The 25,555-nt window shown below is 39.5% G+C and overlaps 2 protein-coding genes across 3 annotated transcripts in view; both read left to right on the forward strand.

Moving 5' to 3' along the window:
- LOC144006546 (histone acetyltransferase KAT5) lies at positions 1-9,308 on the forward strand. Of its 2 annotated transcripts, XM_077505438.1 has the most exons (15): positions 3-103; positions 185-251; positions 957-1,025; positions 1,104-1,240; positions 2,826-2,894; positions 4,136-4,306; positions 4,384-4,458; positions 5,446-5,508; positions 5,736-5,984; positions 6,065-6,154; positions 6,234-6,374; positions 7,176-7,269; positions 7,343-7,502; positions 7,599-7,680; positions 7,903-9,308. In XM_077505438.1, exons 1-15 carry the CDS (start codon positions 74-76, stop codon positions 8,035-8,037), a joined length of 1,632 nt encoding a protein of 543 aa, XP_077361564.1. In that variant the 5' UTR covers positions 3-73; the 3' UTR covers positions 8,038-9,308. The 2 variants fall into 2 exon arrangements, with proteins under 2 accessions (XP_077361565.1, XP_077361564.1); XM_077505439.1 differs by lacking the exon at positions 2,826-2,894 and having other exon boundaries at positions 1-103.
- A 3,369-nt stretch (positions 9,309-12,677) lies between these two features.
- Positions 12,678-25,555, forward strand: part of sipa1 (signal-induced proliferation-associated 1) — a 30,299-nt gene continuing 17,421 nt past the window's right edge. The window contains exons 1-2 of the mRNA XM_077504026.1: positions 12,678-12,991; positions 23,761-25,178. Coding sequence (XP_077360152.1) covers positions 24,074-25,178 — 1,105 coding nt within the window. The 5' untranslated portion in view covers positions 12,678-12,991; positions 23,761-24,073. The remainder of the gene's footprint in view (positions 12,992-23,760; positions 25,179-25,555) is intronic.

The following is a 25,555-nucleotide window of genomic DNA, read 5'->3' on the forward strand; positions in this document are numbered from 1 at the left end:
ATTTCTTGATTGGTTTATTTACCTTTGACGTAGACCGGCATTTTCCCACAACACCCCGCTCCAGCTCGCAAGGATGACGAAAATGGCCGACAGCGGATCATCGGTGAGTATCTTAGTGATGTACTGTTATTTTTCAGTAGTTGCCCACTCTCCAGGTGTAAAATGAACGCATTTCTACCGACAGGTTGAGATTGTCGAGGGCTGCCGCCTTCCCGTTCTACGTAAGAACCAGGAACACGAAGACGAGTGGCGTAAGCATTGTTCGCTTGTTTTTCTGAATGCTATACGAGCTAATGCTAACCAGCGAACCTCAGTTGTTTTTAAGACACCCCGGCCTGTTGTTACAAATCCGTAATAACACTCACAGAATCGGTACATCCTAAACGTGTTTCTGTCTCAATTAGCCGACTCTAACTGGCATTCTATTTAAAAAAATAGTCATGACAAGGTAGTATTGATATTGCATATAAATATATGAATTGCAAGTAATCGATATCGTATGACGTTTGGTCTGTGTTATTTGTGTTGGTATTTCATCTTGATTTTTCTAGTTAGAGGGGAATTTTACATCTTAAGCATCGGATACACGTCTACTTGAGTGACAGCATCACAGTAATCTTGGCACTCGCGGCATCCACTCCAAGTTTGAATTATTTAGCATACAGTCCTGGTTTCCCATCATGAAATGGGCAGATTCCGTTATACTTTACTTTTTCAAAAGTTTCTGTCACTGTCTAAATTTAATGTATGTCCGTGTTTGACTGTATTTACTATGTAGCTACAAAAAACAAGGAAAAACTCTGCCAAAATCTTAATATTCCGTTTTTATTTCTATTCATTTGATTGAAAAAAAAAACAACAACTTTGCTTTGCAACTGCTTTATTTTATTTTTGTAGGAACAACGCTTATTAAATTATTATTATGTTTGTATTCAAATGTCTTTATTATTGTCTAGCATTGGCTGAGATTTTAAGTGTGAAGGAAGTCTCCGGGAGAAAGCTCTACTATGTTCACTACATTGACTGTGAGTATATTTTGGCACATCTTTGTTACTGTCTCAAACCGCTGAGATGGCTAAATTGTATCAAATATTTGTTGACAGTCAACAAACGTCTGGATGAGTGGGTCACAGCAGACAGGCTGGACATGAAGAAACTCCAGTTCCCGAAAAAAGAAGCAAAAACTCCAACCAAGAATGGTCTTCCAGGCTCCCGCCCCAGTTCACCTGAACGAGAAGTGGTGAGTGGATATATTTTCATAATTAGAACCTAAAATATTTCCCATCAATATTTTTAAGCGTGCATTTGCAGCTCAAATTTAGGCCATTCAGTTTTTAAACGACCCTAAGGTGATTGTCAGAATGTGATCAGAGTACCACTGGTGGTCCTCGGGCTCCCTCTCGTGGTACTCAAATGATTCACTGGCCAAATACAGTTTAGTTGAATTTTACTTTATTTATTTATTTATTTATTTATTTATTCAAGATTATTTTGATTTTGAGTACTTTTGAATTGAATCATCATTTAAATAAAGTTTCTTCCTAAACGTTTTGCTTATTGTTATCTTTCTAAAATAATCAGCTATATATATTTTTTTTTTAACAAATTCTTTTTTTTACCTTAATCATCCCCTCAGAATGCTGGTCACCTCTGCCAAAATTGCCTACATCTTTAGGTGAACAGATCATCCAAAATTCTTTATATTTAATTATTAATTATATTCAGTAATTTTTTCATTTTTCAGTGTTTTCCAAGAAGACAAAAATGACGTAAGCAGTTATTTTAAGAAAGTAACATTGATACATTTTAACTTTTTTTCCTATAACGTTACATTTATTTCTTATATTTTGACTTTATTGTCATAAATTATAAAATATTTTTACCATTACTTATTATAACTGTTATATTTTTTTCCTTGTGATTTGTTTTTTGGGGATTTTTTGTTTTGTTTTTGTTTTTGTATTTTCTCTAGTGTCACTTTATTAGTTTTCCTGTCATAATATTAGGACTTTTAAATAATAATAATAATAATAATAATAATCATAATAATAACAATAATATTATTATTAGTATTAGTATTATGATGATGACTACTACTACTGTAAACCTTTGGGTGTTGTTTATAATAGTCTAACAACTTTGTCATATATTTGACATTTAAGTGCCATTTATTGTTTCTTCAATGAGATATACCTAGTCAACAAAGCTCACCTGTCAGATTTTCAATACTTTTGTTCATTAATATTAGGTGTTGATGTATGGTTAAAAAGTGGTGCTATTTTTTAAGCTGAGAAAGCTGAAATGTTGATTTCATGTTTAATCTTTTTATATAAAACTCAAGTGGTTTTTAGTCTACAGTAAAATAGGTGCAGTGGCTATTTGCAGTCTCAGTTCACAAGTGATAGTTTTTCTTTTTCCCTTTTTCCATTAATCGATTATTTCCTTCTCTAAAATTGACTTCAGGAGGTGTTGTTAGAAATGACCTAAAAGTAAATCCTCATAACTAGGTTAAATCTCTCCTTCAATTTTGTGAATTATTATGAGTTCTGTCATCGCACTACATTCAGTTACTACATTGCAGCTACTTTGTTATACTTGCTGTATCGCTATAATTGCTATCTGAGTCAGATGTTTTGTTTGAATGAAAGGCCATTGTTTCCTGCCTTTGCCAAAAACTGTTTTTAATGCTGTATTGCTGGTTTAAAAAAAAAAAAAAAGAGCTGCCTGTTGGACTTTGTGTGCAGAGTCCATCTGCGTAGTGAACTCAAGGCCCACACGAATGTCAGTTAACCCCACCTGCTTCTCTTCCTTTCTGTTCACTTCAGAGGAAGAGTCTAGATCTCAACCTACAATCTGCCACAGCTCCTTCCAGAGGCAAATCCCTCCCCACTCCGGTACAACTTGAATTTACCCATTACCCAAAAGCAAAAGACCTTGTTTACGCCTGGTGTTAACATGCGTTAGACTGTACATGGTCAGGCTACACTGATGAAAACAGCCGAGGTGATCATCTAGGTTGGTGTATGCACCAGGGGTTGAACGACTTCATATTTATATTTTATGTTTTTATAAGTTGACCTTGTAAGTGATGTTGAGTCAACAAGTCACTGAAAATGTCTACTTAATTAAAATAAGATACTAGTAAACACTAGAGAGAGACTGATTTTGTTTTGTTTTTTCAGGGCCGATCAGATGCCGATTATTAGTACGGTATGAGGCCGATAACTCATATTTGGAGCCGATATTCATTTTCAGTAAAGGGTGAATATTGGCGTCAAAATTTTTTTAAATACAAATGTTAGTCTAGACTTAGTAATGTCTTAAAGCTTTGTAATGTCTTACTTCAGCATGTTTATTGAACATTTTTTCAGACTTTTCAAAATGTCTTGTTTTTTTTAATCTTAGAAAATAGACAATCCTTTTAAATTTCTAACAAAATATTCAGGGAGCTCCCAAAGCAATCAGTACGTCTTAAAAACTTAAATGGAAGCTTAAACATGTAAATCCATAGCGCTATAGTAACTTTAAAAATACCTGAAATTTTAAACTTTTACATTACTTTGTTTTAATGTTGAACAAAAACAAAAGGTTCAGAAGATTCCCAGGTTCAGTAGCATCTTTTGCAAAGTTAACTGACATTTTAAATAAATAGTACCCTGAGATTAAAATGGTTTTAGATTGACCATTTATTGGCCGATTATAGGTCTATCCCTAGCAAACACTGGTTCTTTTTTTGTTGTGTGAGCCTATATTCAAAGATTCTTGAGTTTTATTATAATCACATGCACAAAAGCCGCTTGGGTGAATAACATAAATGATGTATGTGACATTTTAGAGAAGATACATTTTTGGCGTACATTGTAATCCCTTTTCCAGTGTACCTGACCTGTGCTTATCGTGTCTTAATACCAGATTTTAATAAGGTGCACTTTCCATTGAATAACCCAAAGACAACCAAACCTAATTAAGCTACTTGATTGAATAAGCTGTGGCCATGAGTCAGACTCATTCTCAGCTCACACAAACTGCAGGTTCTCCACCTTGATGCCAACTTAAAGGGCCCAACGTCTCATTGTGTCGCCAGCTGTTTGAAAAAAATTAAGCCGACTGTCGTAACAACTCTTGTTCACTGCAGAAGAGGAAAGTGGAGCCGGTCCCTCTGGTACCGCAGGTGCCGCCGGCCCCCCCGGTGCCCTCCCTGCCGACTTCAACCGAGGCTTCTCCGGCAGCTGTTTACCCCGCTGCCAGAGAAACGAACACCTTCAAGACCCGAGAAGACCATGACCAGATTTCTTCCCTCACGACAGTAATGATCAATCCATCTTGTGTAACTCTTTTTCAAAGACTTCATTTGCATAAATAACACTGTTGTTATTTCTGAAGAATGGAACTGCTCGACGGATCATCACCTCTCAGCCCGGCAGGAAGAGGAAAGCTAATTGTGGACCCACTGACGAGGTATGGAGTTCGAGCCTGATTACATTTTCATTAGAGCTGTCAAATGATTATATTTTTTAATCAGATTAATCACATCTTAGAATTTTGATTAATCACTTCATTAAAAAGGCTTTTTATCAACATTGCCCGCCAAAGTTAAAGAGCACCTGTTATGTGTTAATTGTTTCAACATTTAATGTTATGAGGACGTCATCAACATTTTTCGATCCACTGCACACCCTCATTCTCCTCTTTTTCTTATCAATTAATTACTTGCACAATTTTAAATGGTAAAAAAAAAATGACCCCAATAGTTTGACATGAGTAAATATTCTGAATGTCATATGCAAACATTTATTAAATGTTTTACTTTAATGCATGTAGTTATGTTAATTGCTCAAACACAACCTGTCAGCTAATGAATCATCTGCGGTCAAAATTAATTGCGTGATTAATCTGCGTTAATACATGATTAACTCATTATGCTCCCAAAAACGTATAAATACATTCTATTTTAAAAGTATTGCCTCAAATATTTATTTGTTTTTTTGGTTTGTTTTTTTTTATGCTAGAGCATACAGAAGGCTTTGATGCAGTCTCTCAACTGCAGAGAATGGGTGAAAAAAATGGTAGTAATTACAAAAACAACCAGCAGGTGGCGGCAGAGTATAAGAGTTGTTTTGGCTTTCATGATGAAGCTAACATCCACTGTGATAGTCACCAATCTCCAAATCAAGACTTCCAAATTATCTGGTGGTGCTCGTCTCATGTTGGGATCATGTAAACAATCCGCTGACGACAATGTGATGTCACTAACAACCATACTCACCATCTGCAACGAAGACCCGCTCCTGATGACCCTTCTTGAATATTCCCCAACAATGTTCGATTGATAAACTGATCTCCATCCGCCCCAGTAACCAAAGTGTTGAGAGTGTCAAATACAAATCATTACATTCCCCTTTAGTTTCCAAAAGCCCGTGTTTTTGTGTGTCTCTTCTCTGCTAGATGATAAAGGTTTTGCAGTATAACAAGCCTCAAAGTGCCAGTGTCTTTCTACCACCACCAGAGGTCTGTTTGATTTCCTCTTATTGAAATTTGTGTGTTGCTGCCGAATGATGCTGTGCCCCATTGGGTCCAAGTCTAGTCTTTCTGGCAACATGTACAACCACTGTGATTCTACATGTTGTGCAAAGAAATCTAAATATGAGTATTTGATTTGATGAATCAGCTTTTGATTTATTTTTTAAATGTCCCCAAAAGCTTGTGTCTTTTGTCCGTGTTTTTTTTCTTCCCAGGATTCACAGGACAGTTCTGATGGCATCCCGTCTGCACCCCGCATGACAGGCAGCCTGGTGTCGGACCGCAGCCACGACGACATCGTCACCCGAATGAAAAACATCGAGTGCATAGAACTCGGTCGTCACCGGCTCAAGCCGTGGTACTTTTCCCCGTACCCACAGGAACTTACGTCGCTGCCCATCCTCTACCTCTGTGAATTCTGCCTCAAGTACCTCAAAAGTCTCAAGTGTCTGCAGAGACATTTGGTAAACGAAACGTCTTCACAAAAGTGCTGCAATTCATGCTGGTTGAGTCTTGATTTTTTGTTGTCTGTGTCTTTGATCAGACAAAATGTAACCTCAGACATCCTCCAGGCAACGAGATCTACCGCAAAGGAACCATCTCGTTCTTTGAGATTGATGGCAGAAAAAACAAAGTTAGTTTGGACTTTTCATCTGTACCCTTCAACTTCATTTTTGATATTGCTGAGTCATTTATTTCTTTTTTTTAAATAGAATTATTCCCAGAACTTGTGTTTACTTGCAAAGTGTTTCCTGGACCACAAAACCCTGTACTACGACACGGACCCTTTCCTCTTCTACGTAATGACGGAATACGACTCCAAAGGCTTCCACATAGTGGGATACTTCTCGAAGGTACGTATGTTCATGTGCAGTCCATTTGCAACTGCATACACACAAGGGGTGGGAACCTCTGGGTACCTCATGATACGATACGATATGCGATACAAGGCTCACATTAACGATTATCTCATGATATGATGATACCGCGATTATCGATATATTGGTCAGGTAATAAATCCACGATAATCTACGATAAAACTGCTCAAGACATAAACTGATGTTTTTTCAATGAGAAAATAGTTTCTTTTTTGTGCCATCACTGAAACTCAATATTAAAACTGATGTCTTCTGTTCACAAATTTGTTTTTCTTAAACACTATTGTCATGCAACATGTCAGTCAGTCGCATAGTCAGTTGTTTCATTTTATAAACTGACACAATTTTTTTGCGTAACATTGCAAAAGTAATCCAATTAAATCAAATTAATATTCCTCAGAAATTGTGTGCTTCAAAAAGTTGAAACATAAAATATGCTTTAAACGTTTAAATATAATACACATTTTTCATAGAACAGTATACAAAACGGAGTCAGTTGCTGTACAGATAAATGTCTTACACAAGTAAAATAAGCTCATGAGTCTTCTTTGCCTGAAGACTTCCGTACATTTCTACGCCACTCTTCTGACACTCACTCTTGTGGCCTGCCAAGTAATTGCTCAATAAGTAGTAATGGAGCCATTATAGAGGCTGTATATTAACTTCAAATATAGATACTTGGCGTAGGCGTATCTAAAATCTATTGGGAGACAATGTATCACGATTTATCGCGATAGCGATATATCACACTCCTAACAGTTCTAATTTCTTTTTCAGGAAAAAGAGTCAACTGAGGATTATAATGTAGCCTGTATCCTGACATTGCCTCCTTATCAGCGGAGAGGCTACGGGAAGCTACTCATTGAGTTTAGTGAGTACACGTTAGAGGTTGTTGAGCAAATGGGCACGTCATCCAAAATGTTACCTCATCATCTGTCCATCAGGTTACGAGCTGTCCAAGGTTGAAGGAAAGACGGGCACGCCGGAGAAGCCCCTCTCGGACCTCGGCCTGTTGTCTTATCGCTCCTACTGGTCGCAGACCATCCTTGAGATTCTAATGGATCTTAAACCCGACAATGGCGAGAGGCCACAGATAACCATCAAGTATATGAGCGTTGACATTTGGTTCTTTTAATTTTGATTGTTTCACAATTGACTTTTTCTGTCTTTTTTTTTTGTTTTTTTTTAACTTTACCTCAGTGAGATCAGTGAAATCACAAGTGTCAAGAAAGAAGATGTCATTTCAACACTGCAGTACCTCAACTTGATCAACTATTATAAGGTGAGTGGTCAATCTTATTTGAATTAAGTACCAGGTAAAAATATAATTTAAAAAAAAATAGAATATTTTTTTAAATTTTAAGTTTTTAATCCTCTTATATTTGGCCATAAAATGATTTAATATTCATACTTTTAAAATGCCATGTGAACGTTGTTACCAAACTTTTTCCTGTCCCGTTTATAAGTGCCATTCTTTTTCCTATTTGTGTTCCTCCTATTGAAGGGCCAGTACATCTTGACTCTGTCAGAAGACATTGTGGATGGACATGAAAGAGCCATGCAGAAGAGACACACGCGCATAGATCCAAAATGTCTTCATTTCACTCCAAAGGACTGGAGCAAGAGGGGCAAGTGGTAAAAGTCTCCTCGGGCCATTTGGACAGCAGACATGCAGCTGGGATCACAATGGTTTCGCAAAACAGAAGCCTTTTTTTTTTCAACCCCAGGACAAGTAAAAAAACAAACAAAACAAAACTGCATAAGCTTTTATTGGGAATATCTGTTTGATACTGTACATTGGGACTCTAAAAGAGACTAGTGAACAATTACATCAGCAAAACCTACCACACTCCCTCTTGTGTACATGATCAACTTGCCCAAACTTAAACTGAGTGCAATTCACGAAGAGTGTTAAATAATGTACGGCAATTTACAAACATGCTCACCATTTAACGTAGGAGCATTTTTGGATATTTCTACATCTACAATGACTCTCCTCCAAAATGAAATGTATTAGTGTATGTAGTGTTTATCTTTCTCCATGAACTTTTCTCAAGGTCTTTAGGGCCTAAATCGTCTCCACACTTTTTGTGTAGTAAACATCCTCCTGTCATACGTTTTTAAATTGATGTATGTGTATTTTAATGGTAATTCTGATGCTGCTCAAATGTCCCTCTCAAGTTGACGATTGAAATCTGTTACCTTCACTTCATGATCTGAGTCACCAAACTCCTCAGAAAGTTAGAAAACTATTAAAGCAGATTTCATTGTCTGAATTTAAATGTACCAGGATAGACAATATATTTAATTTAATAATGGAAAACAATCCATTAGACAATATATTACAATTTAATAATGGAAAACAATAAATTTTCTCATTAATTCATTTATTAATTTTACAAAACGATTATCCTTATATTGAAGAGTTTTATGCATCTCTAATGCTGGTGTTTTTCATCTTGATCTATCATCCACTTTGATGTACAATGAGATCAATCACATCCATGTTTTGGGACTCCATACCGGATTTGATTGTATACCCAACATACAAGCCATGTTGAACTGTTAAAAATTAATGTACATTTTGTGTACAGTTGTCTATATTTTTTAAACATACTGTAAAGTAACTGCACACTAGGAAAAGAAACGTGATATATTAGTGTGTGCTTTATGCTTGTCAGAAAGGATGTGGAATTTACTCTTGAAGTGTCAGTACTGGTATATCCAAGTGGAACACAATTGTTTGATAGAAACAAGTTGAAAGTCTAACGTGTTTTGCCATTTTAAACTTCGTTATGTTTTAACAAATGTTTTCATTTGGATATCTGTGGGGAGAAAAATGAAAGAAAGCGTCATTTGAACGGTGAGTGAGTTTGCGTGATATTTTGTCAGAATAAATGGATCAGTCACGTCGTGTTTGTAATCGCAGTGTGACAAGTGACCACCTGGTGGCACTAATACACCAACTATGATTTACGCGTCGCCCTCTGCTTAATCACCACCAGGTGTCAGCATTTTTCTTAATTTTTGTAGCGTGTTTACATGGGGTATTTGCCACACTACAAACCTTACGCATAATGTGGCTTCCGTGACTTCTAAGAGATATATTACAATCAAATTTAACAGCGAACAGGTAAACGTCACACGACTCATTATCTAGAAGTATAAATGTTCGTCTAATAAGTATTTTTGTCAAGCAGCCCGGCCTCATTTCCTCCTGTGAATGACTTCAGGTTACCAATGAACCTGTTTTGTAAAACCATTATATATCGTTTAGTGGTTCGATATTTTGTTCCAATTTAAATGTAACCCCACCTCCTTTTTACAAAAGTGAGGTTTAAAGTGTTCCTTTCATAATGATGTCTGCATGGTCGAGGCTCGCGTGTCGTCTCGTAGTCTATGCAATACAGTAATAGGATGTAGCTACTCATGTCCAATAAAGGCACTGTATCTTTTCTTACAGCTGCCAGATTATATTTTGCTTCTTTTGGGGATCCATTCAGGATTAGTAATCAGCCATTTTCTGTTAAACTATTTGCAAACGTCCTCATCAGGAAAAACACTCAGTTGAGGCCTTTTTTTTTTTTTTTTTTTTTTTTTTTAATAAAGATTTCAACAATCTAATAAGCTCCAATACAAGAACGGAATTGAAACACAAAGACAATCAGGGTCAGTTCTAATTGACACTGCACATCCCTGTTCAAATGTCAGAGATTTGCAGTAAAAGATGAGACTCAAAGACGGTTCATTTCAAGCCTTTTTCTACCATTATTGTAACCTATAAACTGGACAGCTCAATTGAAAAAAGTCAATAACTGAAGTAATTTGGTTGCACAAGTGAGGATGAGACTGTTCAGATTCAGCCGAGCACATTCAAACCCATTTTAAATGGGAGTCAGCACACACGCCTGCCAAAGTAATTGAGAAATAAAGTTCTAATTTTCGAGTAGGCTTTTCCTGACTTTAGTAGAAACAAGTTGGTTTTCTGCATGCCAACAATGACAACGGTTTGGAACTGTTCATAATTATCTTCTTAACTAAGGCTACCAATAGTTAAGAAGATAATTATGAACAGTGGTCTTTAGCTGATGAACAGTGTTAACATACTTTTTGGATGTTTTTTTTTTTTTATAACATTTTACATTTCATCGGACAATAATATATTTCCCACGTGTTGGGATATTTCAGATAGGTCTTGTCACCTAAGCCTGTAGCCCAGATGAAGATTCTTCGCATCAAAATTGGTGTGACGTACTAAATTATGAATACTGTACAAGTAATTGCCAAAATAAAATCCTTCAGTTCCTCCAGTATTGTTGAAAGTCTTTTGGCAGCCTTATTGATCAGTTTTCTTCTTCTATCCATCCAACCATCCATCCATTTTCTGAACCACTTACTCCTCACAAGGGTCGCGGGGGGTGCTGGAGCCTATCTCAGTTGGCTATGGGCAGTAGGTGGGGTACACCCTGAACTGGTTGCCAGCCAATCGCAGGGCACACAGAGACGAACAACCATCCACACGCACAAGCCCACCGAGGGACAGTTCGGAACGCCCAATTAACCTGCCATGCATGTCTTTGGAATGTGGGAGAAGACCGGAGTGCCCGGAGAAGACCCACACAGGCACAGCATGCAAACTCCACCCAGGAAGGCCGGAGCCTGGACTCAAACCTGAGTCCTCCACCGTGCCGCCACACTCTTCTTTTTTTCTAAAAATTTTTAAAGGGGAAAAAATGTCTGAATTTTATGTAAAAATTTCCTATGTAGGAACTTAATAATGTATCATCTCGCGTTAGACAGTATTCACGACAGGAAAAGCAGCTAAGAAAATGGATGGATGGATGGATGTATTCACGACATAATTGAGCGTTCAGGAATTACAATGCGATATCCATTGTCAATTCTAAAAATGCTATTATAGTTTTTTCAGCAATGAAAATTGTATTGCAGTTGCAGGTGGCAATAATGCAACCAGAAATCAATTACATTAATAAATGTGAATTATTTACATGTTTTTTGTTTCAGATTGAAGCTACTACTGACATCAAACTCGTACTACGGTATGATGGTTTGAAAACTTTTTGGCTCCTATCAACGCATGCCTGTGTTTTTATTTTTTAAAATGGTTCTTATCTGTTCATGACACTCACTGCACCAACAACACATCCTCCCTCACACACTCCCCTCCCTGCCCCCTAACCTCCTTTAACCCCCCACGCAGCTCGGAGCTTGACCAGCACTGCTGACCTGCTAGCACACAACAGCCATATGGTGTGACCAGGGTGGGACTGCGTACAGTAATTAAGGAAGAGAAGGGGGTGGGTGTTGGACACTGTGCCCCCCTATTCAATGGAATATTGTTAAAGGTTTTATTTAAGCTTAACAGGTGTTTTTTTTCTCTCTCTTCAGGAAGCTATAGCTACAAACTTGGATGCCAAGAAAATACGTTGTCCGGACACAATGCGCTAATTGGCCTCAAGCAGTTTGATTGTTTGTACTGATGTCAGCCTCTACGTTTGGGGAGTACACAGAGGTAGCTCCTAACAAACAGTCTCTTTCTCACACACAAACGCACACTATTTTCAACTCTGCCCCATTTTAGCCTTTATCAGGTCTGTCCAGAAATGTCACAGAAAACTAGAATGGGCCTTTGTGCGCACAGTTCAGCACCTTAGTTCATAAATACCCACCTGATGCTGATGCCATCATTTTGTTTATATATCATAATGACTAATAAAATAAGAAAACATCTTGATCATCTCTTAAATTTGACATTTTTAACAAGCAAAAAAAAAAAAAAAAAACCAATTTGCAACAATATAAACAAATGTGGCTTATTGTTCCCACCCCGAAGATTTTAAGCTGAAATAATCCTGTGAAAACAATTTTAGTAGAAGCAATCGAGATTTAAATGAAATGTTGGTAACGTGTCAGTATGATTAGTTCCATAAATAAGCAGTGTGAGGGAAAAAAAAAAAAAAAGTGTTGCTGAATGCAGGATATGACACAACATTACATCACCGTGTCAATCTTTTTCTTCATTTTAATACATACACATCTCACCAACCACGTATTTGCATTTATGAGCTCGTTTTTTTTGGCTCCAGCTGACCACTGCTGCCTCTCTGTCAAGGAGACCAGGAGGGGGGAGGAGACTGGGGATAAGCTGTGTGTTTGTGCATGTGCATGTGTGTGTGTGTGTGTGTTAGAGAGAGAGAGAGAGAGAGAGAGAGAGAGGAGAAAGAGGGGGTTGGCTTAGTATGATGTGAATGGAATAGAATCAGCACAAGAGCGGGAGAGGGAGGAAGACAGCACACATCAACCTGCCTCTTGACATAGCGAATAGAAAAAAGGCAGACAAATTGGGAAGTGTGTGTTATTGTTTACCTTTTTTTTAAATTTTATTTTGGGACAGAGGAAGAGTGCAGCAGACAGGAGGAACTAATCGAAGTGGAGGAGGAGGAGGAGGTGAGCGAGCCCGAGCGTGGAGATAGATAGCAGAAAAATGCTGCCATGGGGAGAGAAGGGGAGGGAGTCGGCAGAGAGGAAGAGGATGAAACGAGACCGGGTGGAGCGCAGCTGAAATGTTGGAGGTAAGAGCCTTTGCTTTACGTCTTCAACGTACAGCCTCGGCCACGTCCTCTTTCTGGCCGTATAATGGGTGCGCATGTTTGCAAGTGCACGCACAAGTCGAGTGTGTGGAGGCATGCACACAATCCTGCCACCAGACAATGTATGAGCGAAGGAGGCGATGAAATAATGCCTGGTGTCATCACATCTTTTGTTTCGGTGTTAACTGTGAGGTGTTTGAGTAAGCAAAGATGCCCCCTTTACAGCCACCTTGTGTGTCATTACCGCACAACAGTGACGGGATTCAACCCAGTTTGCCACCTTTGTCGCATTTCATCACCGGCCCTCCTCCTCCCCCATCTCTCCTGTCTCTCTATTGTGAGGCCCAATTGTCTTAAAAAAAAAGCACTATGACACAGTCAAGGAGTCCGTGCAAAAAGCCTTGCGCTGCTGGTGCGGTGGATGGAGGCGGGGATGGATAAGACAAGATGAGCTGAACATGCGTGGACAAAAAAAGAGCAGCGGGATTTGGCTCCTAATCCTTATTTTGAAAGACAAGTACAACAACAAAAATGAGCTGCCACCTTTGGTTTACACGTCTTTTGCGCGCATTAAAGGTGATGTGCTAATATGAAGACAATGAAATGAATTGGGGTGTTGTTTTCAAGGTGGTACGGACAATGAGGGATGCTGGAGTCAGGTACAACCCCCGCCACCCCCCCCAATCGCCCACCCCCCATGCACTCTAATTTAGGATGGGGCTAGTGTGCGAGAGAGCGAGACCTGGGGCTTTCAGATAGATGCTGTAGGGAGAAAAGATGTAGGGGATGGAAGACGGAGCATGCAGTGATAGAGACACAACAACAGCATCAGCAGCAGCAGCAGTCACTTACATAAGCCAGGCCACTCAAAGGACGGGACATTTAATTTACATTGAGCCGCACTCTCCCACCCGCGCTACGTGCTATTCATTGTGGTTGACGTGAACGTTTTAAGCCGCAAAATGCCATTTTGACCTGACTCACGAAAGGTGAAAAAGACATCAGTATGATTAATGCAAAGCTTGGAGTGACATAATGATGTAGAGTTGAACGATTATCACTGTTGTATGTGTTACTCAAATTTAAGATGAGGCTCTAGTTATGTTTCTATTTTTGTTCCACAATCAGTGGTTTCAACTTCCTTTTAAGAGTTTTTGATAGCAATCCATGATTAGTTATTTTCCCATTCAATTTTGGTGAAAATACACACATTCATGACATTAAATAAATGAAGAATGTAGATGACCACGACATGTCCCACCATCTGTTTTAAATGCACAAGTATGGTCCATTTCAGTTAAGTAGGAATTTTAATCTATGAAAAATAAATACAATAACATACTAAACTGAACTTTAAAAAGTGTTTAAAAAGTTCAAATGGACTGTACTTGGGTAGTGATTATTTCATGTACACTAGAGTAGTGATGGGCGAGCACCGATACCAGGTATTGCTATCAGGCTGATACCAGACATTAGTTTAAGGTATTGGTGCTCGCAACTGCAGCCAATTCCAGTATTGGCGTTTTATGATCAGCAATTAGAAATTAGCAATTGGAAGGATAAAAAAAATTGGCATTAATTTCATGCATTGTGTCATTTTTTTTTTTAAATCAAAAGTACCAGTGGTAATATCGCTAGAATATATATATATATCATATAAATATATACCTGTCAGTTGCAATAACATTTTGTGTTTGCAGCTCTTATTTCATGTTGATCTATTGGATAGAAATGGTGTTCCTTTTTGCTATAATTAGATCGTAGATGCCTACTCATTCATTTCCTAATTGTAAACATGTTAATTCACAAACAACATTACTGTAAGCTGCGTGTTTTCACACTTGACTCACTCGATGGCCACTTCTCAGAAAGTTACATGACTATTAGAGGCCAAGCGAGCACTTCATTTGAGTGTTTCAACTCCCTAAAGGCACCTGTCAGGTGTTACTTGAAGTTTTGCCGGCAATCATCACCGTCCATTATTGTTTGCTCTTTGCAAATATTCGTGCGCTCTGTGCCGAGTATCGGTGATGCCTTGTAGCTGTAGTGTGCAGTAAAAGTGAGGCACACTCCGGGGAAATAAACTTCAGCTCTAATGGTTCGTCCTATTATCACCGTGACTACTAAAACAGCACGAATAGTTTTCAGTCATTAATTAGCAATGTTGCACGGGAAGGAAACTGAGAGCGACTGGTGCACTTTCTTTTTCATTAAGGAACTCTGAATGTGTGAATTCGGTTGTGGTCAGGTTTTTCAGGTTAGCATTTTAATTTAGCTCATTATTAGTTAACAGCTCTCACTATGACGCCGTGTCTGAAACTTCCCATTCCTCCACAAGTCTTTTAAAATGAAGACAGGTGGAATCAGTATGTTTCCACTAAATACCTCTTAACCTCAGTATTTTTGGAAAAAGACTCCATCGTCTGCAGTCACAAAGTCCCTCTCAATATTGTCCCGCATACATACATTAGACCATTAGGCCGTGCAGTGGCAGTCCTTCTCATTGTTCAAGTTGCCATTACACAGGAGAAGTGCACTCGAGGCCATTCAGAGCCATTGAAAGAGAACACATCAGCACCTGCAAATAGCTGCAAATCTAAAGGGCACAAAACATCCTGCCCGGAGACCAATGTAAAAATACTTCTTCTTTTTTTTGTAAGAATAATAGATTATCAGGCTAATGCACAGGGGCCTCTATTATGCAGCCGCTTGCCTCTTTCCCATGCAAAGATGTCACTCGCAAAGCAGCGAGCGGACAGAGCAGCTGGAGCAGATGCATTTCACTGCTGCACCGTCTGTCTGCACCAAACAAACATTAGCAAAGGAGGGGCATCTTAACGTTTGCACTGAAATTCATTTCAAAGCACTCGGTAGGACGTACGGACGATGCAGCGTGGTCACATCTCCACAGAATACATTCATAAATAAGACAATTTGCGCAGCACCATTGTTAGCACACGAGCTCATGTTATATGTAGGTCAGAAGGTGCACAGCTGATGAATAATATTAAGACATTGGGAAGATGCTTAATGCTTAATTAATTGCATTGGCACAAAAGCTGTTGTGCGGCAAAATAATGATTTTAATAACAGAGGCAAATTAGGACGGGTTCATCATTACTTTTCTCCTGAACAAAAAAAGTAATGATGAAACAATATGTCATTGCCTCAGTAGTATTTGCTTAAATCCTATCATGAAAGTTAAACTTATGTTATTAGGATTCTTTATTACTCTAATAGCAGTTCTTATTTTTTATTTTTTTTCTATATTATTCCGTTCTATATTCAAAATTGATACTCAGCACTTTTATTAAACTGCAGTATTCAATATAATTATTATTATAATTTTTCTGCGGCAACAATTGTCCAGAGGATAATGCAAAGGACTGGTATATGGCGTACCTGGGTTCAAATCCTGCTTGGAGAACATTGTAGGACAACTTCAATTTCATATAATAATTATTGTCCAATTCATCCATTATGAGTATTATGGGTTGTTATAATAAAGCATTTCGAAAAAGCATTCAAATATTAGCATTCAGCTTTGAAATGTCACACGCAGTTTCTCCAGAAATTGCACATTGCTGTAGTGTTTAAAATCCTAATGATTTTTGGACTTCATTTTGTTGTTTAACTATTTTTAATTTTAGTTTTTATAAGGAATAGCGTGTCCATCCTCTTCACTTTTGTCAACATTTCTCTGGCAAAAGGAGGGGAAACAAACTGCCTGTGAGAAAGTCAACAAAAGAGACACAGAGGAGAAGAATTCAGTTTCTTCAAATAATGACAGCAATTTGAGTCCTCTGCTATCATAATGGACAAGAAGTCCTGAATTCCCCCTTTGCGGGACTTAAAAAAAACAAAAACAAAATAGTCAGTCCCATCTCACTGAGAGTAAACAAATTGATTTCTTCACACAAATCAGCACTTTAAGATAAAAACTAGTTTGTCATTTTATGAGTATAAACAAGGCGGAAGCAAAGGCGGCCGTTGTGTTTTCCTCTGAAAGTGGACAAGGCAGAATGACAGCCATAGTAAAAGCAGCCTTCAAAATCAGCATAATAGATGCAGTCATGAAGTCGAGGGTTAGTTTCTTTCCATCTTTTTTGCCTGTCAGCCACGCCCCCAACACACACAAAGTCGCAGAGGGACATCTGCTCATCCTGTCACCACAAGGAGGACAGTGTAGGCACCACATCCATGCACACTTCTTCTTCTTATAGCTACAATAGCACGCGTCATGCCATTTCACACTGAACCTTCAAATAACACGCACACAGTCTGCCACAAAGTGTCTTTCAAGATACACAGGAAGTAGTAGTGCTCTGCCAGCGCGCCATGTTGATGTCATGGCAAATACATATCAAACAATGGAGGTGTGTTCTATCAATAGTACGAAGAAGGCCACGATGGAAACAATAGCTTTAACTCAGCAACGCTTTCAGATTGTGTTTATTTTTTCTTTTTAAGAGGAACTTGGTTATTAATATCCACAGTGCCATAGAAAGAGTTTCATTTACCTTGCTTCCTGCTTTGTGTTCACTGGTGCAAGAGATTGGCTGATTATGTAGCTGCTCTAAAACGCCACAATGTTGTGGAAATAGAAAGAGAGACAACAATTTGATTCGTCTAATGCCAGAAGTTGATGGAAATGTGTCTTTGACACGACTCATACATTCAAAATCTAATCAAGTGTACACAAAAATCATATTAGGTCGCCCCACACACACACACAAAAAAAAAAAGAAATAAAAAAAAAATCACAGAACTGAAACTGCACCAGACATTACTGGAAGTCTCATGTTGAACTTCTAGAGCAGTGGTTTAAAGATGAGACATTTACACAGTTTCCCAAGCTTTGCAACTTAAGACCCAAATCAGAAATTTCGTTCCTCTCTAAAACCTTAACTTACAAACTATATAACATTCTACCATAACATTGACATATACAACATAATGTATAAAGCATTTTCATTTCACAGATTATCGATAACTTCAAGATATGTGTTTTTCTCATACTGATTTAACATGCAGAGGATCAAGCCTGCAAACAACACCCAAAACACATTTAAACACTGCAACGCTAAATTTAGTTTAAAAGGTTTTAAAATTCAATCTAAAGCAGTAAACAAATAATTTTTAACTTACAACAGGTAGGAATACAAAGAAAATGGGAAAAAAAAAAGTGCAACAATGCAAGTAATGCACATAGCAGAATATACTATAGGTCAGTGATGCCCAACTACAAGTCCGCAGCCCGGTACCGGTCTGTAGGCTCTTTGATACTAAGCCATGCAGATAAATTAAGGGAGATGGATTCCTGTACTGACGGAAAAAAAAAGATTAGGCATCTCTGCTGTCAGTCAATGATTACTATCCTGCCTAATGTAGCTAAAATGATACGTCAGAAACATTTGTCAGTATGATGCAGTTCAGTTGTTCATTATGTCACGATGGTAATGTATGAAGCATTATTTTAATTTAAAGGGAAAAGTTGTTAGCAGACTTTTCGAGACACAATCTTTTAAAATTTTTAAAAACACCAATATGAGAAAAGGCATCATTTTAACAAGATTGCTTTAGCAAACCTTTTTCCGTCAAAAGTTCTGCAGTATTTTAAAATCTTTCACTCTCAGGTGCAGTGGGATGGAGGCGTTCATGTGTCTTAGGGGAGAGGATTATTTAGACTGATGTTTGTAAACTGCTGGGGCAAAATAGGAGACATACTTTCCAAGGCATGACAGAAAAAGAGAGAGTAGTGCAGTGCAATCGACTTAACAGCTTTTGGAAGGGGTCCAGTTCACTGTCCGCAGTGTGACTCCAATGGGGTGGGGGCTTGTGTAGGGAGTGAGTGTGGGTGCTTTGGACTGAATTTGACCATTAGACCATCACATTAATACACGTTTACTTTATCTAAAAGCATCGCCAGCAGACCAGGCCGGTGTCAAAAGGTTGAGCAGCAATGCAGAGGTGCAACTGGATCTAATGTAACAGTGTTGCAGAGGATCAATAAAGAGCGTTGGTTTTATATTTCCTGCAATCAATCTCTTTTTTTAGACCGACGAACTGATGAGGCAGCTTTTTACTACCGTGAACGCCCTCGACATTGAAGTTTTGGGGCCGCTTTGGCCAAGTGATTAGGAATGTGGACTTTGATTACACTGAGAGAAATAATGCTTGGTAGGAAAACGGAAGAGACTTTTGACTGTGATTGCAGTTAAGCCTTTAAAATGATATTCACAGCTTCACCTGAAGAGAAAACCGCTAAGATCATGATACAATCGCACTGACGGCCCGCCACCTAAGTCGTGGAAGTGTTAAGTTCGAATGATGACGACACTCATCCTTTCTGGGTTCAAATGTCAGTCATCTCTTCCTGTTTCACAGGACGCACGCTTGTGGTGTGCAAAATATGTCAAGCGACAATGACTTCCTCAAAACGCTCGTCTGCCCTTTTTCACGTTGACACCGAAAAGATTGAGGGTTTATGATTTTTGCTTGGCCTTGCTCTGAGCAAAATATTGAGGTGACGTGCTTTTGAGTTTGGTTTGAGATTAAACCAAACTCATCCTTTATGCATCTATTACACTATTTCTTACTGTATATTTCATGCTCTTGTTTTGTTTCTCGATATAGCGTGCAAGTCTGGCATCAAAATCAAGAAGTTGAGCATTCTTTAGTGCACTTCCTCCTCTGCTTTATTTAAAAGCGTGAAGTTGACTTCATGTTGATCTGACTGTAGATTTGCGACTCAGATGGCGTGAAAGGGGGTCACGATCCGCTCCCATCATCCACCACACAGACTGAGAGGAGGTAATGTGAGTGCAGTGTTATCATCCTATATCATGACTATCTAAAGGGATGTTCGCTATTGACCGCATCAGCTGCAACAATTTCATCCCTGGCGGTAACCTGCAAAGTGAAATCTGTAATTATTAGGTAGCGTAATAAAAAACATATGATATCAGTGGTAATTGTAGCTATAGCCACATTCCATACATCGTCCTAAGATGCAACATGGGAAGACCGAGCAGGCACCACTTGTAGCTTTTAGTAGCCTTTTAAAATGCATTTACTGTTTATTCCCATCATGTCCTTAAGTTATTTTTTATTGCCACTTAGCCGTTCCTGCTATCTTTCATTGATCCGTTTATATTAGGACATGGTTAAAGCCTGACTTGTGCAACACTGCTCACTGGGAAATATCCAGGGAAGTATTAGACTGTTTTTTAATAATCTTCAGTTATTTTTTTTTCAGGGTATGATTGCTGTTTTATTTAATAATAATAATAATAATAATAATAATAATAATAATAATAATAATAATAATAATTATTATTATTATTATTATTATTATTATTATTATTATTATTATTATTATTATTATTATTATTTAAATTGCAAAACTTCTATCAGCCCAAAGGGGTGTGGAATTCAAAGAGACTTTCAGAAAAATATACACAAGTATGAGCAGGTAGAAAGGAAGTACCCTGCACACTTCCTCTTTACATTATATGTAATACATGTCACACGCTAGTCCATAAAGGTTAAAAAGAGGTGGTGGCGTGTATTGAAAAACAGAACCCTGGATGAATGAATGGAAGAAGGTGCTTGCTTTGAAAATCCATTTGCATGGAAAATAATTTGTTATGCCTACATTATACTCAAAAAAGGGCAAAAGTGATCATCAAGGTTGATCACTTAACTATTGGCTCAACTAAAATCATTTATGTATTTGTTTTCTATTATAAAGTTTAGGGATGGACGAGTATCAGGTATTGGTATCGGGCCGATACCTGGCATTTCTTTTTAAATATTGGTACCCGTGACGACAGCTGATGCCAATATCAGCTGCCCTTTTGTGGCCGTTTTACAATTAGGAACTAGAAATTTGAAAAATATAGGTCTATCTTTAAAATGATCTGTCATTGTTTTTTTTGTTTTTTTTTTATTTATCAAACTTTCTAGTGGTATTGATATTTGATATTGTATCGGTCTGAAAAAAAAAAGTGCTATCGAACTAATAAGTTTGAATATGCATTTATTACAGTCATCTACTGTAAGCATTCATCGTAAGTAGAAAGGTGAAGAAAACATTTTGTTCCTATGGATATCCTGCTGCCAAAAAAAAACCCATTGATGTGAAATCAATAAAGAAGTCAATAGAAGTTTCAGTTTTAAATCTATTTTCGGTCATCTGAATAGACAGAGGGCTCGTTTCAACCCAGTGAGGGCGAGATGGCGCAATCTCCAAGTCCTGTCGGACAGCATACCACATTTAGACTTGGCATGGGACATGTTGTCATGGAAACACGGGCTGATTTATGGGATGAGTTGGGGGTCTCAACAAACATGGGCATATGTTCTGTTTCAAGTTAGCTTTGTGGTGGTGGAGAGCGGCACTGTTTCTGGTTGTTGGAACAACATGAGTAATGTGACAGTGATTGGAGCGACTTGAAGTCAAAACTATTTTCTACATGCTAGCTGTTACACAGCTAGTAAATCTGTTTTTTTTTACCCATTGTCATTCTGTGTCCGCCATTCTCTGCCAGAATGTCGGGATCATGAAGTGCTACCTAACCCAGTGGTTCTTAATCTAGATTCGATTGTATTTTTCAAGAAAAAGCTACAAGGTTAAGAACCACTCACCTAACCTAATCAATAATCAATCCATCAATCCATTTTCTATAGATCTTGTCTTCATTCGCGTCAAAGGTCAGCTAACTCATATCCCAACGTGGAATATACCATGCATGGTCACCAGACCGTCTCATCTCACGCAAAAATAAAAGCAAGTTGTTGCTAATCACCCAACACAAAGCAGTGGGTGCCCGAATGCTGAGTCAGACGATATGAATCAACAGTCCACATGGACCTGACACACAATGTGCAGTCAGCAACACTTCCTGCTCAGCCTTCTCATTAGAAGCTTGCATGGAAACTCCTTGGCCGTCGCCACATTAGCATATCTTGCCGCACGACTGAAACCGCCGATTGTGACAACGTTACACATCTTCAGTATTTTGTTTGTTTGTGAATGCATCTTTCTGTAGCTTTTTTTTAACTAGGACAGGAAACGTACAAGAAGAGAGCAGAGTGCAGAATATAGTGTAGTGAGAGTGTGTGTGTTTGTTTGTGTGCGTGCGTGTACGTACGCATACCGCTGCACCTGCTCTTCAGGATGCAAGTGCGAGAGCTGAGATGCATGTGAAAAAGCCTGACAGGAAGAAGCCTCATGTTACTAAGAGCGGCGACAGGTTTCGGCTTTAGGTCATTGACGTCAGTGTGGTCAGACACCAGAGAAAATAGTTGACCAAAAATGGGCTTAATGTCGTCTTCTTCTTTTTTTTTTTTTTTTAAGTGAGGACTTCAAAAGAGAGCATCTTTATCACAGTTCAAATATCATGCCTTATGTATTGTAATATCCAAGTTGTACTAAATGTCAATTTTAATGCTCGTGCATGAATCAGAGCCGTGCATCTGTTTATGCGGGAACAAATGTGTCCTTCTATTGTATGTTGCCAGGCTTCCAGTGAGTCAGGAAGACACCCCCGCCCAACCCACCTCCAGACCCTCCGAGTGCTAAGACTGTCTATTGTGAAATGTGCTTAAATGGGCTAGTTGTATTGAGACTTATGGAGCTATTTCAAGATACTTTGCAACAGTTTGAAAAATTGCACTACAAGAGCAATACAGTTCAACATCAAGAGCGCAAATACAAACTCAAACACATTCAGATTAAATTTGACTGATGTTTGTTGCTGAATTTAATATTGCATTTGTGGAATATGAATTAAGCAGCAAAAAAAGTTTTTACTAGTATTGTTCCGATACCGATACTGGTATCGGCAGAGGCGCCGATACTGCATTAAAACAGTGGTATCGGTATCGGTGACTACTCACAAGTAACATGCCGATACCATTAATTCCAACGCTAATATAGGATTTTGGATATAGCATCTTGTGTTTTGCTCGTGCATGACATTCACTGATATGTGACATGCTCACTGCATGCCGATCTAAGATATCCTATTGTCCCTTGAATGCTCTGAACCAATGGCAGGACAGCTTTTTCATGTTGAGGAAAAAAAACCTTAGGTATCGGTATGGTATCGGTACCGGCCGATACTGCAAAGCTGGGTATCGGAATCAGTATCGGAGGCCAAAAAACGGTATTGGAACAACACTAGTTTTTATCCACCTCAGGGAGCAGCCATTTTGTCACTTGCTGTCAACAGGAAACGACATCACAGTTTGTTCTCAAGTAACAACCAATAACACCTTAGCTTGCGAATGTTACATGCCCCAATTCAGGAAACAGGTGCGCCATGGTTGGCCGTTACCTGCAAATCAACGGTGATGTCACTTACAGTTGACAGCAAGTGGCAAGATGTCCGCCCTTTGAGAAGGATAAAAATGGCTGGATTTTGCTGCTTAATTCATATCCCATAAAGAGAAAATTAGTCAGAATGCCATGTTTGAGTATTTATTTATTTGTTTATTTTTGAGGGTGCTGATCACTACAATTGAATGAGATGCTTGGAAAAATATACCCATAAGAGGAATGAAAAATGAGCTGCAGCTTGTTACATGGTATGGCATACAAAACAGCTACTGTATGTGACATGTCCACCGTTTCTGGATTGTGAACGACTCGCAATCCAACATTGCAATAACATTTTCTCAATGTCACTTTTAATCTAAATACATGAAGTCACGAGATATTTTCAAGGTGTATTCTCTCTTTGTAGGCGCTGATGTCGGGGGTGCAGACAGGGCCTCGTCTAAGAGGAGGTAGAATCGGGCCACAGTGATGGAAGCGGCACCTCGCAACTCCCGGATCACTCCCAAAACTCCTTGCCACACGCCTGGTTGAGCCTCCGCTACATTTTCACCGCTCCAGTCCTCAACTTTCACACACCAGAGCTCCCCTGCTGAGATCATTTCAAGTGCTTTGAAGCAGGACTTGATGCGTCGCTTTCACTGAGTGGAGGTGCCTCTTCCGAGTGTTGCTATTTCACATCTGGATCACAGAATCGGATTGGAGGTCATTTCCCTGGCGTCATGCAGTCCGACGACTTATTCGTTCGCAAGTTCCGGCGGCAGAATGTGCGGCCGCCCGTCGCCGCCGTCAACTTTGATCCCAAACGGGAGGCGGGCTTGGTGGAGTGGCCACCCAGGAGGGAGGGAGACGGGTCCGATGGAGACAACCTGACCCCGAGCCGGGCGGGCCTGACCCTGCGCGCGGTGGGCCGGGGCCACATCATGCAGAGGAGTAACAGCGACGTGACTTTGGGAGACTTGGACTCTGGCGGGAAGGCGGGAGGGAAAGCCACTCGGGCGGTGGGCGAGAAGGTGGGCGCTGGTTCTCAGGGCGACTCTGGGGTGCTGCTTCACAGGGAATATGGCAGTCTGTCCTCACTGGAGAGACAGACTCAAGTCCAGGGTCCAGGAACTGCAAACCGAGGGCCCCTTAGCCCAAATGCCCTGCGCTTTAAAGACCCATTCCTGCTTTTAGGGCTCCAAGGGAACCCACCAGAGCCTGATGGCTTCTTCCGAGTCTTGTCTTCTGCCGCAGGGGACTCCCCAAAACCTGCAAAGCCGCCCAAGCCGGAAGGTCTTAGTAAGAAATCCAAACCTGCGGCCCCTCAAATCCCTCAGCCAGGTCCGTATGATAACATCGGGGGTGGTGCTTGGGTGAGGAACTTTGCCCATTACGACGTTCAGAGCATCCTGTTTGACCTCACGGAGGCGGCCACCAATAGAGACAGCATCGGGCGCAAAAAGAATATCACCTCAGGGGCCTCGGCTGCCTCCCAGATGCGGCCCCTCTCCCAGGGCACGCCTTCCTCGCCCGCACAGGTGGGCAACGGCGGCACCGACGACCCCGAGCAGTCGCTGCTGCTGGACGAAGGGGACGGCAACGACAACGAGCTCCTGCTCAGCTGCCCACACTTCCGGAACGAGACGGGCGGAGAGGAGCAGGTGGGCCTGGGCCGAGCCCAGGCCAGGCGAGGGGTGTGGCTCAGCCCCAGAACCCCTAATGACGCAGCGTCGGTCCTGGAGGAGCCCAGAGAAAGTCACGTCCAGCAGCAGGGCAAAAGCAACTATTTCATAGAACATGCCGATCTGGGGGCGCATTATTATCGCAAATATTTCTATATGAAAGGTAAGAAACAGCAGAAAGAAATCCGATACAGCAGAATTTGAATACATGATCATCATTTAACTCTTTTACTGCCACACGTTATCAAAAATACAACCCCCACAGTGCCAGCCGATTTCAAGCATTTTAACTAATCTTTAAAGGCAAATATTGTGTGCTTTTATTACATATACAATGTGGGTACCAAATGAAAGATCACATTCCATTCTTTCATTAGAAAAAAATGTATGTTTCTACCTTATTCTGTTCTTTAGTAATCACCATTTGAAAATAGATCATTAGTGTGACATTTAGCGAAAATGAAAAAGATCAGGAAAAAACAAGCTTTTTGTGAAAAGATACAATTTCTCCACAACAGTGATTTCGACACTAATATTTTT

Source organism: Festucalex cinctus, chromosome 18 (assembly GCF_051991245.1).
Source record: "Festucalex cinctus isolate MCC-2025b chromosome 18, RoL_Fcin_1.0, whole genome shotgun sequence".
In the NCBI taxonomy this organism is placed as follows: domain Eukaryota; kingdom Metazoa; phylum Chordata; class Actinopteri; order Syngnathiformes; family Syngnathidae; genus Festucalex; species Festucalex cinctus.